The following is a 13,615-nucleotide window of genomic DNA, read 5'->3' as shown; positions in this document are numbered from 1 at the left end:
GCTGAGCTCAGAAGAACACAAAGGCAAAGGTTATGGTTTTGTTAATGCTGCCTAAAAATAAAGGCCAAGTTTACAGTTGAATGATAATCCACCTCATTTTGTCCAGCTCCTCCTGGGAATAGAGTGCAGATTGAGAGTAGGTGTGCTTACTCAGATAATGAAAAAAAACTTGTCCTGTCTTCCTTACCAAAGATGTTGGGGGAAATAACTCTGTGTAGCACAGGCCATCAGATCACAGGATCATAGGTTATAATTTGTTAAAAATGACTTCACGTTCACAAAACAACCTCATTTCTTTGAAAAGAAAAAATGGAATCTGAGCTAGTTAGAGCTGTTAGCAGGTAACATATTTATTGGTTGATAAGTTTTCATGAGAGCTGGACAGATATACACTGCATGGTTTCTTTAGGCAAGTGGAACCTGTACATAAAAATGAAATTTGACTGTTTTACTTCAATCTACAGTGGAAATTAATTCAGGACATGGAAGTCACGCAGCTTCACAGCACACAGGCCTTTAAGGAATTCCTGAAAAGAAAGGGCTACAGAAAGCCTTGGGTGAGAATCTGCTGAGGGTGTTGCCTGTGTCCCCATGGTGATGTGCTTGTGGCTATTGCTGTGCTGTCCCAAGGTCCTGGGCCTAGATCAGGGACCTCTAGTTCTTCTCTCTTCTATGTGTTGGAGCTTTTGGAGGGGAGGAACTGGTGTAATTGCAGATGGGGCTTCAGAATGCAGTTGTGGCTCAGTTGCACAAGCGGTCTTGAAAGCAGTGCTGGCATCCCCCTGTTCAGGCTTAGCGTGAAGGACCTGTATAAAGTGCCATCCTGGGAGCAAGTGAACAGGTATTTTGATGTACACTCAGGACTTGCATAGCTTTGCAGCTCGTGTGGCTGATATTCTTACATGCCATTAGCATGTGCAGAAGCCAGTGCTACATCTTAACTACAGGTGCAAAACAGATTTCAACCTCCAGATGCCCAAGATGGGACTTCACTGAGTTTGATCTCATATCATAAGCAACAGCTGCAGCTGAGCAATATGTGCACTGGACTTTTGACCCTTCCTCTTTACATATTTTGCCTTTTTTCTTCAGTCGCTCTCTAAGCGTCATTTGAGGCTGTTAATCATGCTTATGTTTAATCTTTTGTTTCAGTTCCTTCTGAAAATGCTGGTGGGGGGAAATGATAGTAGAGCTCTAGAGGAGACATCCAAAGCTTGCGAGAAAGTGTCTAAAGAGATATGACAAAATAAGAGAAGGTTCTTTCATGACCATGAATTAATACAGATTTCTAAACTCTCTTAAAATGAATAGAAGCTAGTAGCTGAGCTGCTCCTAAAAGAATATTCTTACATTAGAATAAACTTAAAGATAGTTTTGAGTTACTTCTGAAATGGCCAGATAGTTTGAAGGTTGGATCTGGACTACCAAATTCCAGGCACAAACCACTTGGCTAGCTTAGCAGTGCTTGGGCTTGTGTAGAAGGCACCGATGACATCTTGTGCGGTAACAGGCCGGCTTAGTCAAAGATCCTGGTCTGCAAAAAATTTAATGTTTTTTAAGTATCCACATTGTGCTTACTGGTTTACAGAATATAACTAAGTGCTCTCTGAATTCTCTAAGGCATAACTGGTTGCAATCTCTATACATACTGAAAAAATTAAACCTGCCTGAGAGTGTACAGAGTAGTACCCTTCTGCAGAAAGATCCCACCATGGACAAATGTTGTGTTGACAAAATCAGACTTAATATAGTGAGGCCACTAAAAATCATAGCCTGTTATATATTACTACACCAAAAAGTCTTAATAAAGATGGCTGAAGCCTTCACAGCACAGGAACTGGCTATGTGAGTTAAACTGCAGCTTTGACTGGTTGGTTATGGTCATAAGCTGCTTTCTTTCCTGAATTCCCTACGGTAAAACAATGTCTTTGAGCTCAAGGATTTGTTTTGCTTGGCTTTGTGCTGTAGTTTCTGCTGTTAATTAAACTTTTTTGTTAAACTGGAAACAGGATTATGAGGATAAATTTCCATGGTTTAAAAAGGACTTCTAAAAAAACTAGCAAGAAATCCCTCTAACTCAACATTGCATAAGCAACAGAACAGTATTTAGGCAAGGAGGACAGACCTGGGAAGAATTAAGTCTAGAAGTAGTCTGTGAGGATTTAAAATAGTTTAAAATTGAATAGTTCATCTTAGTGCATTTAAGCTAAATTCCTTTAATCTCACACTTGCAGGAACACATTTCTAAGATGAACTGTTCAAGAAACATTAAATGCAGCTAAAGAACAAACCTGACCTGTGAAGAAAAAGATGTAGCTTGTAGGGAAGTATTGCAAGCCCAAGTGGGAAGCCTTGTCCCACCACAGTCATTTAGAGAATGAAACAGGAGTTCACACCAAGGGAGGCATTCTTACCCCCAACATCAGGGCTCACCAAAAAATCCCACTTTGAAGTAGTGGCTGCACAATCTGAGAAACATGATCTTTCAAAGTGGGACATGGGTTTGTTGGCATATCCAAGACAACCCCCAGCAAGGGGAATTCCTCTCATCCATCAGTACCTCTTCACCTTGCTAGAAGGTCCCAGACCCTCCCCAGTATGCTCTCAGGGATAAGCAGACCTCACTTGCTCCTATTGTACTCTCCTGGTCTTTCAGGTAAGGATTCAGGGCCTGATTTAGCTTTCTTTGTTGCTTTGGGTTATTCAAAACCTGGCTAACACAATTCAGTACCAAGGGGTGGGCAGGGCTGTCAGTGTAGGATTTTCCCTCTTGGAAAAGATGGGGGGAATGAATCCTGCTTTATTATAAAGCTGAATAATACATGGGGAGTTTGCTGAACACTTTTTTTCTTGTTTCCCAGTAGCTGTTTGCTCTGCCCAAGATCATCTAAGCAAGTACTTGTTCACAGCTGCTGGGAAGACAGAGTGCTTTGATCTCCTTTTCCCTGAATGGCTTTCATGAGTAGTCTGTTGTGCTGGCATTGCTGGACTTCACAGATGTGCTGCAGGGTGATTTCCAGTCCTGTTCCTGTCAATCTTCCATTGTGTCTACAACAGGATGTACAAACAAGTGTGGAAACTTCATGTTTAGGTACATGGTTCCAGTGTAGAGGCCCAAAGGACTGACAAATTCCTGTGGCTGTAACCTGAAGAGCTTTGTTGGGAGATAAAATGCAGCCTCACCATGACCTACAAACTTCTAACATCACAGCACTCCTAGGCTGGTGAACACCAGGACTTTGAAGATGAAAATGTCTGAGACAGATTTCAGTGAGCTTAGTACCTGACCACTGAAATACTTATAGCCATGTCAGTATGTGGCAGGAGTCTCTGCCTCCCTTGGCATTTTGCATTTCTTTGAATTGGCTGTCTTTTTGCATGAAAGAGGGAAAAAAATCGATATTTTCCTGAGTTCATTTTCTGTAACTCTGATGTAACATTAGAATAATTTATGTCTCAGTCCTCTTTACTCTCTTGTTCTTCAAAATTTGGCCCCCACAAGACTGTTTTTTCTTTAGGACAGACAGCTTGCCTATGAATGACTAGCTCCCAACATAGCTGTCTTAAAGGCACTCTTTTCAGTGGTGAGGTAAAAGTGTGATCTGCAGATTGCAATTTCAAGAGTGATTTAGGTGATGTTTGGATTTTTAAACTCCAATCCTGCACTGACTCACAGGGCCTTGAAGCAGTTCAGTGATGCAGAGCTGATCCTAAAAATCATAAACCAGTTCAGCCTCAATCTGTCCTAGTTTCTTTAAGTGCATCATAATATTTCTATCCCAGTATTTCAGGAAGCTTTGCCTGTCAGCAATTATAAGCAGTTATTTAGGGAGAGCTTCTTACTTCATTGTGAAGGAGGAAATGCTATGATTATAGACTTAGCTTTTTCTTATGAGTTGTTCTTGAACTGGAATATAACACACAGTCTGCTGCAGAAAAATGTTTATTTAATGTTTCACTAACAAAGCTACAATTACGGGAATAAGGTTTTTGCTGTTTTATTATTCCAATTATGTGTGAAGCCAGATAAGGACTTTTCAGAACAACCTAAGGCTTTACAATCAACTTCTGACAACAGTGAGAAACATCAGCCATCCCAAATGTAATGCTGGGCACCTTATGCACTCATATACATGATGTTTCTGTGGGCAATACTGAGTGTAACGCATTTAAATGTAAGGTGCAATACAGAATAATTTCCTTTATTTGGTGAGGGTTTGCTGGATGAATAAAAAGACTGCTGGTGCGAAAGAAGGAATGAATCCCTAACTAGGGTCCTGCTCTAGCAATTGAGTCACCTTCATAGAATTTCTTGAAGCTTGAAATGCAAAATGAGGAACAAGAAAAGAAGTTTGAGCCAACAAGATTTTTTTCATCAATTGAACTGGGAGCAGGAGTGGAAGAAGGCAACAATATCAGTAAATAAGCATGGAAAGTGAAATACTTAACATGTCCTGGAAGAGTTTACTGCTCCTGGCACAGCTGAGGACCTGGCAACTTTGCAAAACACTTCAGGGTAGCAGCATTTTGATCTTCTCTAAATGTACGTGAAAACTAGAAGCTTGCAGTTGTCAAAGTGCTACAAGGGTCTAGAATGCCCAATTGTAATGTAACTTTGAAATCTAAATTCTCAGTCTCATCCCTCATCTTTTCTCTCAAATATGATTGTACTTCTAATAATGGCACAAATTCTGCTCATGTAATCAAAGGGTCTTGTATAACAGTTGTGTGGATGCTTGCTTTAGATTGCTCAGGGAGGGAAGTGCACAGACATTCCTGCTGATGTCTGTGGCAGCCTTGCTCAGACAAAGACTGATGGAAGACTGTCAAAAAGACAGATTCCCCAGTGTTGTTAAATCAGTGTAGTTCCTTTGACTTCAAGGGAATTAGTGATTTACATCTGCTGAGGACCTGGTCTACATGGTGATAATGTCTGAGCTGTATAATAATGGCATTGCAGATATGTGCTGGGGATATAAGAAGAGAGTGTATGACAACCAGTAGCTGCTCTTGGGAGATGGCATTATTCTGATATTAAAAATATGAAGAGGCAAGTTGGCATTACTCTGGGAACTGATATTTTGGACACTGTTGTCCAGGTACTATGGTGCTCTACATGTATTTTTGATAGGAACACTGAGTGCAAGAAGGCATTAGTACCGCAGTGGATTGAGCTAATCGGCGTAGCAGGATGTCGGCGTCAGAGCTGCTGGAACCTCTTTCAACTCCCCATGGTAGTAGAATGGGAAGGTTGTGGTGTAGCACTTGTCCCTGTTGTAGGTATAGCAGGTTTCATGTTCATTGCAGGAGGTGCTCTGCTGGGCCTGGTATATCTCACCACCCAGCTCAATTTCTATGGGATCACATTTCTTGCAGCTGGAAGAGATGGAGAATAGAACAAGTGTTAAGAGTTGTGATGAAAAGATGCCCCTGGTGAAACCCAACTCTTCCTTGTTGATCTGCAGATGTAGCAGATGTGGTCTTCCTAGGTTTTACACAGGAACTCCCGGCCAGATGCTTTTAGTGTTGTCAAACTGCTATTGGCAAGATTGGTCCCTAAAAGGAAGGGTTAAACAGGCAATGGGTTGATATTTAAGACATTTGAGATGAACAGGGGTCAGAATGAAACATTCCCTGTAGATGTGAGACCTTTTTATGTGAATTAATCATGGAGATAATTTCTTGGCTTGCAACAGAGTATGAAAGCTAGGCTCCGTGGGGAAAACTTTCCTCTGTGACCCTGCCTCACCTTGTCTACTCACCTTGAAGCATGTTTTTGTGCTGGTGTGGGCAATATTACAGAAGAGGTTAAGTTTTAGGAAATGAACTTAGTAAATAAAATTACTTACAGTTCAGTCATGCGGTAGACAAAAGTGGTTCTGAGTGGGGACAAGGGGTCAGAGATGTTCTCTCGAGCCTTGAGGGGGACTCTGCAAAGGAAGGAGGAGAATAGCTATCATGAAAACTGCTTATTAAACAGGGGGCTACTCTGCTGTGAAAAATTCTCAACGCTCATCTTGTTCTTCCGGTTATTTCCATTTGGACCCTTCTCCATAGCAAAAAGCCCAGGAATGGCAGATCTTTGCCCTTCTGTGCCTTCAAAGGCAACAACTCTCCCCGAGGGAACTGCAGCAATTTTTGAAGGTGCCACTTTCAAGGTGACAGTGCTGATTTTTTTTCTTTTAAACTCTGAGCTGGCAGATGCCTGAGACTTGCAGGACATAGAGATGTTTAATTAGTGTTTTTCCTGTTGTGAGCTCTGCCAGAACTCCTGCAGCTCTAAGCCTGAACTTGGTCCATGTTTCCAAGCAACACATACACTTCTGTAAGGTTTGTCTGAATAAAGAGGACAAAATCCTACTCTTGAACTGAGATCTGCCTCATAGGATTAACCTTTTCTGGTAGTTTGGGCATTAACTAGTTTTCCCAGCCTATAAAATAGCAGGCTTGCTGTCAGATCGGTAAGTAAATACAGTGTCATGGGCCCAATTTAGTTTCAGATTAGTTCAACTGCAGAATTGTTACACTCTACCTTCCCAGCCTATTTTGTAAAGTTACTACTGGACCACTTAAAACATGGAGATGCTTTTTGTATCTGAAGGGACAAACACCAGATATGTGAGCTAGAAAAACATTAAGCAAAAGGAAATATTCCAGGATACCATAGAAAGCAGCCCATGGGAAAAACAGTTCAATTCATCAATCCCAGGACATGGGAAACAATGCAAAGAAAAGGGAACTCAGTGTAATAGTTGTCTGCCACTTACAGGATGCGTATGTTTCTCTCCAGGATTTCTTCATCAGGATTTTCTTTGGAGGGGACAAACTTTGAGGTCACTGTTACGCACTGACACTTGTTATTGACCAGCACGTACTCGTTGTCCTCAGAGTCCTGTGGATAACCTGCAAGCACAGCATATGCAATCCCAGGTCAAGAAGAAAAACTGTGAAACCTGCTCTAGCAGGAAACCAAGTGATGAGAATGCCAGAAATGCACCATTATGGCATCTGGATTGATTAAGGTCCAGGTTGGCAAAGCTACAAATGAGCCTCTCTGCAAAGATGACTTCAGCTGTCTTCCCTGCTCAGGCTACAGTATGCTTCTGTATGTGGAGGTGATGGGACAGGGAAGGAGAAAACAATGAACCTGGACACTGTGTGGCTGGTGAGAGGCAAGCATGCAGGGGCTTCTCATGAAATGGGAAGAAAGTTCCCTTGCAAGCCTAACAGAGGAGGTTACCCAGTTCCTCTATCACGTACCAGGACTATTCTAGCAGTCCAAACCCTAGTTTGGATCTGGCCTCTAAATAAATGTCTCTGACCTTGCCAATGTGGCAGATGTGCCAGTTTTCCTTGGGTGGTGTGTTGTCCTTCAGGTGCCTGAGGGAACAGATGCCAAAAAGCACTACAGGACGCAGCAAGAAGGCAGCCCGCTGACCTGGCAGCGACAGGCAAGTGGTCCTTAGGATGCTTGTGGTTTGCAGGGAAAATTCCAATCCTGATTTTCTTCCTCAAATAGAGAATAACCAGCTTGGGTATGTCTCCTGCACTTTTAGCACACTATTCAACATGAAGCTCAGTCAAAACAGGGTAAAACATCCCTTTTTGTTCCTGGTGGCATGCAATGCCTTCTTTCTGTGCAAGTAGGTGGATTTGAAATATCTTGTTCTTTGTTACTTGGTTTTCCTCAACTCAGAGCCTTTTGTCTCTCCACCCATAACAAGCCAGCCTTGCTTTTATATGCACACACAGCCATACCCTCCTTAAGTGGTTGTTTTTACATCCCTCTGTATTTGTAAATGCTGCTAAAATCAATTCACAGCTGTCAGTTTGCAGCATCACTCTTCCTACAGCACCTTCAGCCTGCTTAGAAATACCAAACCCAGTGATTTTTGTAAGATGGGGATAGTTTATATTGGTCTCAGACAGACCTCAGTTCTGGGGACTCACCTACTCTAGGTTGTCCTTTGGTTTAACCATGGAGAGAAAGAAGAAATGGGCTGAAAATGTCCGTGTTCATCACATCTGTAGAGGATTTCAGAGTCACTCTGACTTAAAAGCTTTGGTCCTAATAGCTGAATTTCTTTGAATTATCAAAGTATGGATCAGTAAGGAAGCAGACACACACATTGCATCAGCTCATGTCTGGTTTTTTTGTTAATCTCCATGTCCAAACCATGCTGGGTTTTATGAGCAACAGACCCTGTTGCTATAGGGTGAAAAGGATAGTGTTCAAAGCCTGTGGGAGCAACAGCAAAGCTGGGATCCAAGAGCAGCACATGGACTCCAAGCTGGACTATAAGTTTTCTGATTGTTGGTCGCTATTGACAGCAACTTAACTGTCCCATGAAGCTGTCAGCAAGACCAAACGGGCACAGGTCCTCTGCAGTACTGATTGGCAGAACGCCTAGGTATCTAGTCCATACAATGTAATGCAAACAGCATTCCAGGTTTTCTACCTAGGGCTTCTTAGAGCTTCCTTCTTGCCCCTACAATATGCTGGTCTCATCTGCTTCCATTCCACTGGGTTATTTTCTGAGACCCTTGCAGACCCCCTAACTGTGGAAAAAGGCATCAAAACTGTGTAAATGATGCCTCAGAGTGACCCTACAATTCACTTGTTGGCTACAAATGCTCTTTCTGTGACAATTAGTAGCAGAGTACCTTCTGAAGAAGATTCACTGTGGAGTTTCTCGATCAGGAAGGAATTTACTTTGCTGCCTTGCTTTGGGCAGTAAAGCAAGCCACTACAGACATGTAGGAGATGTTGCCCTTTCTATTGCTCTCATGGTTTTCTTTATCCCTCTACAGCATGTCCCACTATAGCATGTGCTCATTGAGCCCTTTAGAGCAAGGGCTGGCTTTTAGCATTTCTCTGTATAGCATCCAGCGCAGCTGACCAGCTGTACAAATACCACTGCAAAATGTGCACATAGAGTGTAAGTCCAGTCATACTTCTGACCGCAGCATGCCCTGCCATGGTAGAAATACATAATCATATCTGACACACAGAGATGGTCATTATATGGAGTTTAAGGGTGCTTGTCTCTTTGTACCCTTTATTCCAATCTCTGTTGCTCTGCATGCTTCCTCTCTGCCAACTCATCACTCAACATGAATGTTTCCCTCTGAAGCAGAAGCTTATTACAAAAGCCTTTTTAGCCTCTGCCTCCTGGAGCCTTGGCCTTTCTTTGGTCTTACAGAAAGTCTCTAGCTTCTTGTCTTTCCAATAGACCTTCCTCTCATGTCTGTCACTGTATTCTATGTAAAGTTGTGTGCAATTCTTTGGAAACCTTTAATCCAAAGCCAATATTCAAGTCAGATCCTATAGGCTTTGGGAGTTGTCCCAAAATGTTTGGGAACAGGCTTTATTTCATCTTCTAAGATTATATTAACATACTCTTTTATGAATATTCAGGGGTTTTTTTACTGTACTCTAAAAATATTGTCCTGATTTAATTCCTTGTGTAATATTCTTGATTTCAGTTACCATAAAAGTTACAGGTACTCCATATATCTTTTTTAAAGTAAAATTACAAAGCTCCAGAAAAGATAGTTTTCAGTAATACTTCCATGTATCACTCAGTGAAGTCCCTTTGGGGAGAAGGTAGTTAAATACAAAATTTCCCAATGCTGTTCTAAACGTCTGCATGTTGGATTTTCTGGTGCATGATTTAGTGCAATATGGTGTTCCCTTTCTCCCTCCCTCAGGCAGATATTTTTTGACAAAATTTCTCCTCTTCCAATACTGGGTTGTCCTGTAATATGTTGTGAAGTCCAACAGAATTCAGCTGCAGCATAGTGAAGAAGCAAAGACATTCCAATAATACTAGTTTAAACTCTGCTGTGGGTCCAAGCAGCTACTTTATTAAAGTAGGAAGAAACCCAGTTAGCCCAAAAATACATTCATTTCAACATAAGTAGTACAAACAACACTACTGTAGCTGCATGTAACTCTAATTTGACTTCTCCTTTAAGGTGCTTATGTGTGTGTATATATATATATCTTAAGCCATGCATATGAATGAGGAAAAACAGACTGGGCTGTGTTGAACTGACACAGTATTCCTCAACATTTGTCCATGCTGTTGGTTGGAGCACTGATTTAATCCTGTGAACCAGATCCACCATGTGGATGAGGATGACTTTAGACTGTCGTATAGAGATCTGGCATTAGCAGAGTCAGTATCTATTACCTGTGAACCACACTGAGGAGTGTGCTGGGATCACAGTCTGATCGCAGTCTAAATCAGGGCTCTCCAAGAAATTCAATGGAGTTACACAAAAAACTACAGCTTAATGAGAAATAAGTTGGCTGTAGCCATATGACAGGATTACCAGGAAGATTTAGAAGTCTTTAAATCTAGCAGGCAAGAGTCTTGCAAGCTTCCTAGCACTGCAGAAAAGCAAGCATGCATGTCTGCGGTTTGTTGTTTCAGAAACCCAATCAAAAATGGCTAATCATAAAGTCTTAAATTTGCAGCTAGTCATCACTTTTTTAGCCTCAAGGCAGCACTTAACAACACACAGCTCTCTGGTGCAGACAGACACTGAGGTGTCCAAGCACCACTGAAGCATGACTGCTGGAGCAGGCTTTGAGGTTTGATTTTTGACCGTTCGAGGAATTAATGGCCAATTACACAAAGCCCGTCATGGATATCTGAAGTACAGTTTTCCACGCCTTCCATTTCTCACCTACCTGCCACAAGGACGAACGCCGAGGAGACGGCCAAGGCCACGCACAGCAACAAAGAGCTCTTCATCCTGCCTTCCCTTCTTTTGAAGAACACGAGTGGAGAGCCTGTGTCTGCCTATAAGGGCGTGTGCAAATGATACAGCTACGTTTCCTAAAATAAACAGCCCAGCCAGCTAGCACTGACAGTGTGGAAAATGTGGCTGGGGACTGAAACCAGGCATGTTTAATGCACAGAGACCTCTGGCTTTCAGAGGGGAAAGGGGGCAGGGGGTTGCACTATTACTGTGCATTTTTACTCTGTTCATCACCAACAAGCAATGAAGCTGCTGAGTGCAAGGGAGTGCAAAACCACCCTGGTCCTTAGGGGACATCTTGCCATCGGGGCCAGTGGCACTCTCCCACCTGGGGATGAGGAGTGTAAGGTAAGAAAGCGTCCAGAGAGCCAAGGGGCCACAGCTCTGGCTCCTAGTTTTGAGAAACTAGACTTAAATATCACTTGACTCATATTACAAAAACACTTAAGGCTTCAAGATGAGAATCCTGTTTGCACCAGGTTCTGTGCAAACCTATATTAAGGGCTCAACCTGCCCCCAGAGAGTTTGCAGACAAAGCAGACAAGATGAGAGAGGGGAGGGGTAAAAAAGGTAATGCAACAGTAGGTCTGTGGCAAAGCTGAACTCTTTCTCCAGCTCTGCCTACTGCATCAAGGAGTTTCTTTCCTCTGGAATGGAAAAGGGACTCCAGGGATTTGTGGTTTATAAAAGGTTCTGAGTCAGGTCCCAGGCAAACTCTCTGAGGTATCAGGTGAGCAGACTTTTCCTGAAGGAGGGGAGTACCGGAGAGAGGACCTGGGATACTTTTGTCCCAGGTTTGAGATCACTTGTGTAACTCTAAAAACAAACATTGCAATGTAACTTGCAATCACCAGCGCTGTCTCTGTAGCTTATATATGTATCTTGCAAGAAAAGGCCACCTTTTAAGGGAAGCCAAATCTTAGCAAGGCCCTCCAATTCCCTACATCAAGGGACAAAAGGGGAGGCAAATTATGATGCTGGCAGGCCCATTCTTAGCTAGGGTTATTGCATCAGTGTTTCCTGAATTTCTGCTACCTGCAGTGTACGTTTCTCTCAACTGACATCAGCAGCACATGGTAAATCTCCCTGTGTTCTCCAGCTTTTCCTTATGCAGCAGAGCAGCAGCCCTGTAACCAGGTAGAGGTTTTTCACACAGGCTGGGCCACCCTTGGCTCACCTGGGGTAGGCTGCTCTTCCCAGGCTCTTAAGAGGCTGAAGTCATTAGGCAATGCTGCCAGGCGTCCCAGATCCTGGAAGGGCAGCCTGTCACCGTACAGGCTGTCTTCCCTTTCTTTAGCCTTTGCTGGCTGGGTCCCTAACCCTAGAGCTGTTCAAAGACCCCAGAATCTATCTCCTGAGCTTTTTCTCCTAGCACAAACATCTGGCAGTTGCATGATGCAATGAGCTTTTGTATTGCATCAGCAGCACTCACACGCAAGGTTTCCCCTGGAAAGTGGTGAGGAATGACTGGTGCAAGCCCAGCTCCTAGCAGGGCATCAGGTTATGCCATAATTCTTCTTTACAAACCTTGTTTTCTCACTAGGGCTCCATCTTTAAGAGGGCAACGTTGGGGTTTTTTTCCTTTCCCCCTGCCCAGAAAGTATTGCCAACAGAATTTTACATGGGGGTCTCTTCTGAAGCAGCAGCAAGATGTTCCCTGTGCCCCATCTTTTGCAGAAGGTTGAAAATAAGCCAGGCTAACCACAGGATGGTAGGAGTGTCTATCTAAAGCACTATTTGTTTCAGTCACCTTTTTTGTAAAAAAATAGGAGCTTTTTTTAGACATAGACAAGAAGGGGGGATGCAGGCAACAGCATAAAACACATACAAAAGAGGCTGGTTCTGGTCTGTTTTGCCAAACTGCACTGATAAAAACATGGTACTGGTAAAATCCAAGCAAAGGCATCCATGAGTATTTTCAAACCCAAAGGGAGAGACTGAGCAGAATTTTATTCTGTGTGATTCTGTTGATTTCGGTGGTTTTCCCTCACTGCTGGTGCTCAGCATATCTCGATTTCAGTTGCTAAATCTACATGTCTGCATACAGTCCCTTTGGTCTGTATATGGTGGCGTGAAAGCTATTTTTAGTCTCCTTCAGCCACCTGCATGTCTCTGAAGATTTCTATCTTGATTGCAGGCTCTTTATAGGACAATTTGTTTTATAGACTGTTACTTTTATGGACTATCCCCTTTTTACTGTGTGACATTTTGAATTATCAGAACGTTACCTGGGGAAGCAGGCATTAAAGAGCTGTGGCAGTTTGGCAAGGGGCTGGCAAACCATCACCCCAGGATTAAATTCTGGGCTGAGTGGGGAACTAGACTCCAGACCTCATTGTGAGGCAGAGTCTAGCAGAGGAATAATTGAGAATTTGAAAAGAAATGGGAACCAGCCGTGTAGACTCAGTCTTCTTTCACTTGTCCCGTGCCTCCAGTTGGCCCTGGACATGCTGAACTAGGATCTTCCAGGTAGGAAGCTGGGCAGGTGCCTGGATGAAGTGAGGCAAATTAGTTGTGTCTTTGTGTGTCCTTGCTACGCTGGGTGAGGAGTGGAGGACAGCTGTACCAGGGCACAGGGTATCTCCAGAAAACACACCATCCACTAGCAGTCTGTCCTACAGCTTTCTGTTCTCCTTGTTTCTCACTCAGAAGCAAAGAAAATGGTGGATTAAAACAGACCTGCAGCAGTCACTGATTATCATATTGGTAGTGGTGATTCCACTGATGCTTAAAGCAAACCAGTGTGATTTGCCTTGAGCAGTTCCTGATAACTGCATGAACTAACTCACACTGGAGGTCATCTCCAACTTCACGAGAAGTGGATGACATTTCCAGCAAGTCCTGG

General features: G+C 43.0%; 1 protein-coding gene across 1 annotated transcript; it reads right to left on the bottom strand.

The window, feature by feature from the left end:
* Window positions 1–3,927: 3,927 nt before the first annotated feature.
* JCHAIN (joining chain of multimeric IgA and IgM) lies at window positions 3,928–10,872 on the bottom strand. The gene is made up of 4 exons (XM_074867051.1): window positions 10,700–10,872; window positions 6,768–6,903; window positions 5,850–5,930; window positions 3,928–5,376 (listed from the first exon to the last, which is right to left on the bottom strand). The coding sequence occupies exons 1-4, from the start codon at window positions 10,761–10,763 to the stop codon at window positions 5,175–5,177; spliced, it is 483 nt and encodes a 160-aa protein (XP_074723152.1). The 5' UTR covers window positions 10,764–10,872; the 3' UTR covers window positions 3,928–5,174.
* Between the last annotated feature and the right edge of the window lie 2,743 nt (window positions 10,873–13,615).

This window comes from Strix uralensis, chromosome 4 (assembly GCF_047716275.1).
Source record: "Strix uralensis isolate ZFMK-TIS-50842 chromosome 4, bStrUra1, whole genome shotgun sequence".
Taxonomy (NCBI): Eukaryota; Metazoa; Chordata; class Aves; order Strigiformes; family Strigidae; genus Strix; species Strix uralensis.
Note: the sequence above shows the minus strand (reverse complement) of the source record. Positions and strands in the feature narration are given on the sequence as shown.

Coding starts and splice junctions, on each gene's coding strand:
- JCHAIN (XM_074867051.1), bottom strand. CDS start 10,763: ATGAAGAGCTCTTTGTTGCTGTGCGTGGCCTTGGCCGTCTCCTCGGCG. Junction 5,931..6,767: donor GAGAGAAACATACGCATCCT/GTAAGTGGCAGA, acceptor CTTCCTTTGCAG/AGTCCCCCTCAAGGCTCGAG. Junction 5,377..5,849: donor GTCTACCGCATGACTGAACT/GTAAGTAATTTT, acceptor CATCTCTTCCAG/CTGCAAGAAATGTGATCCCA.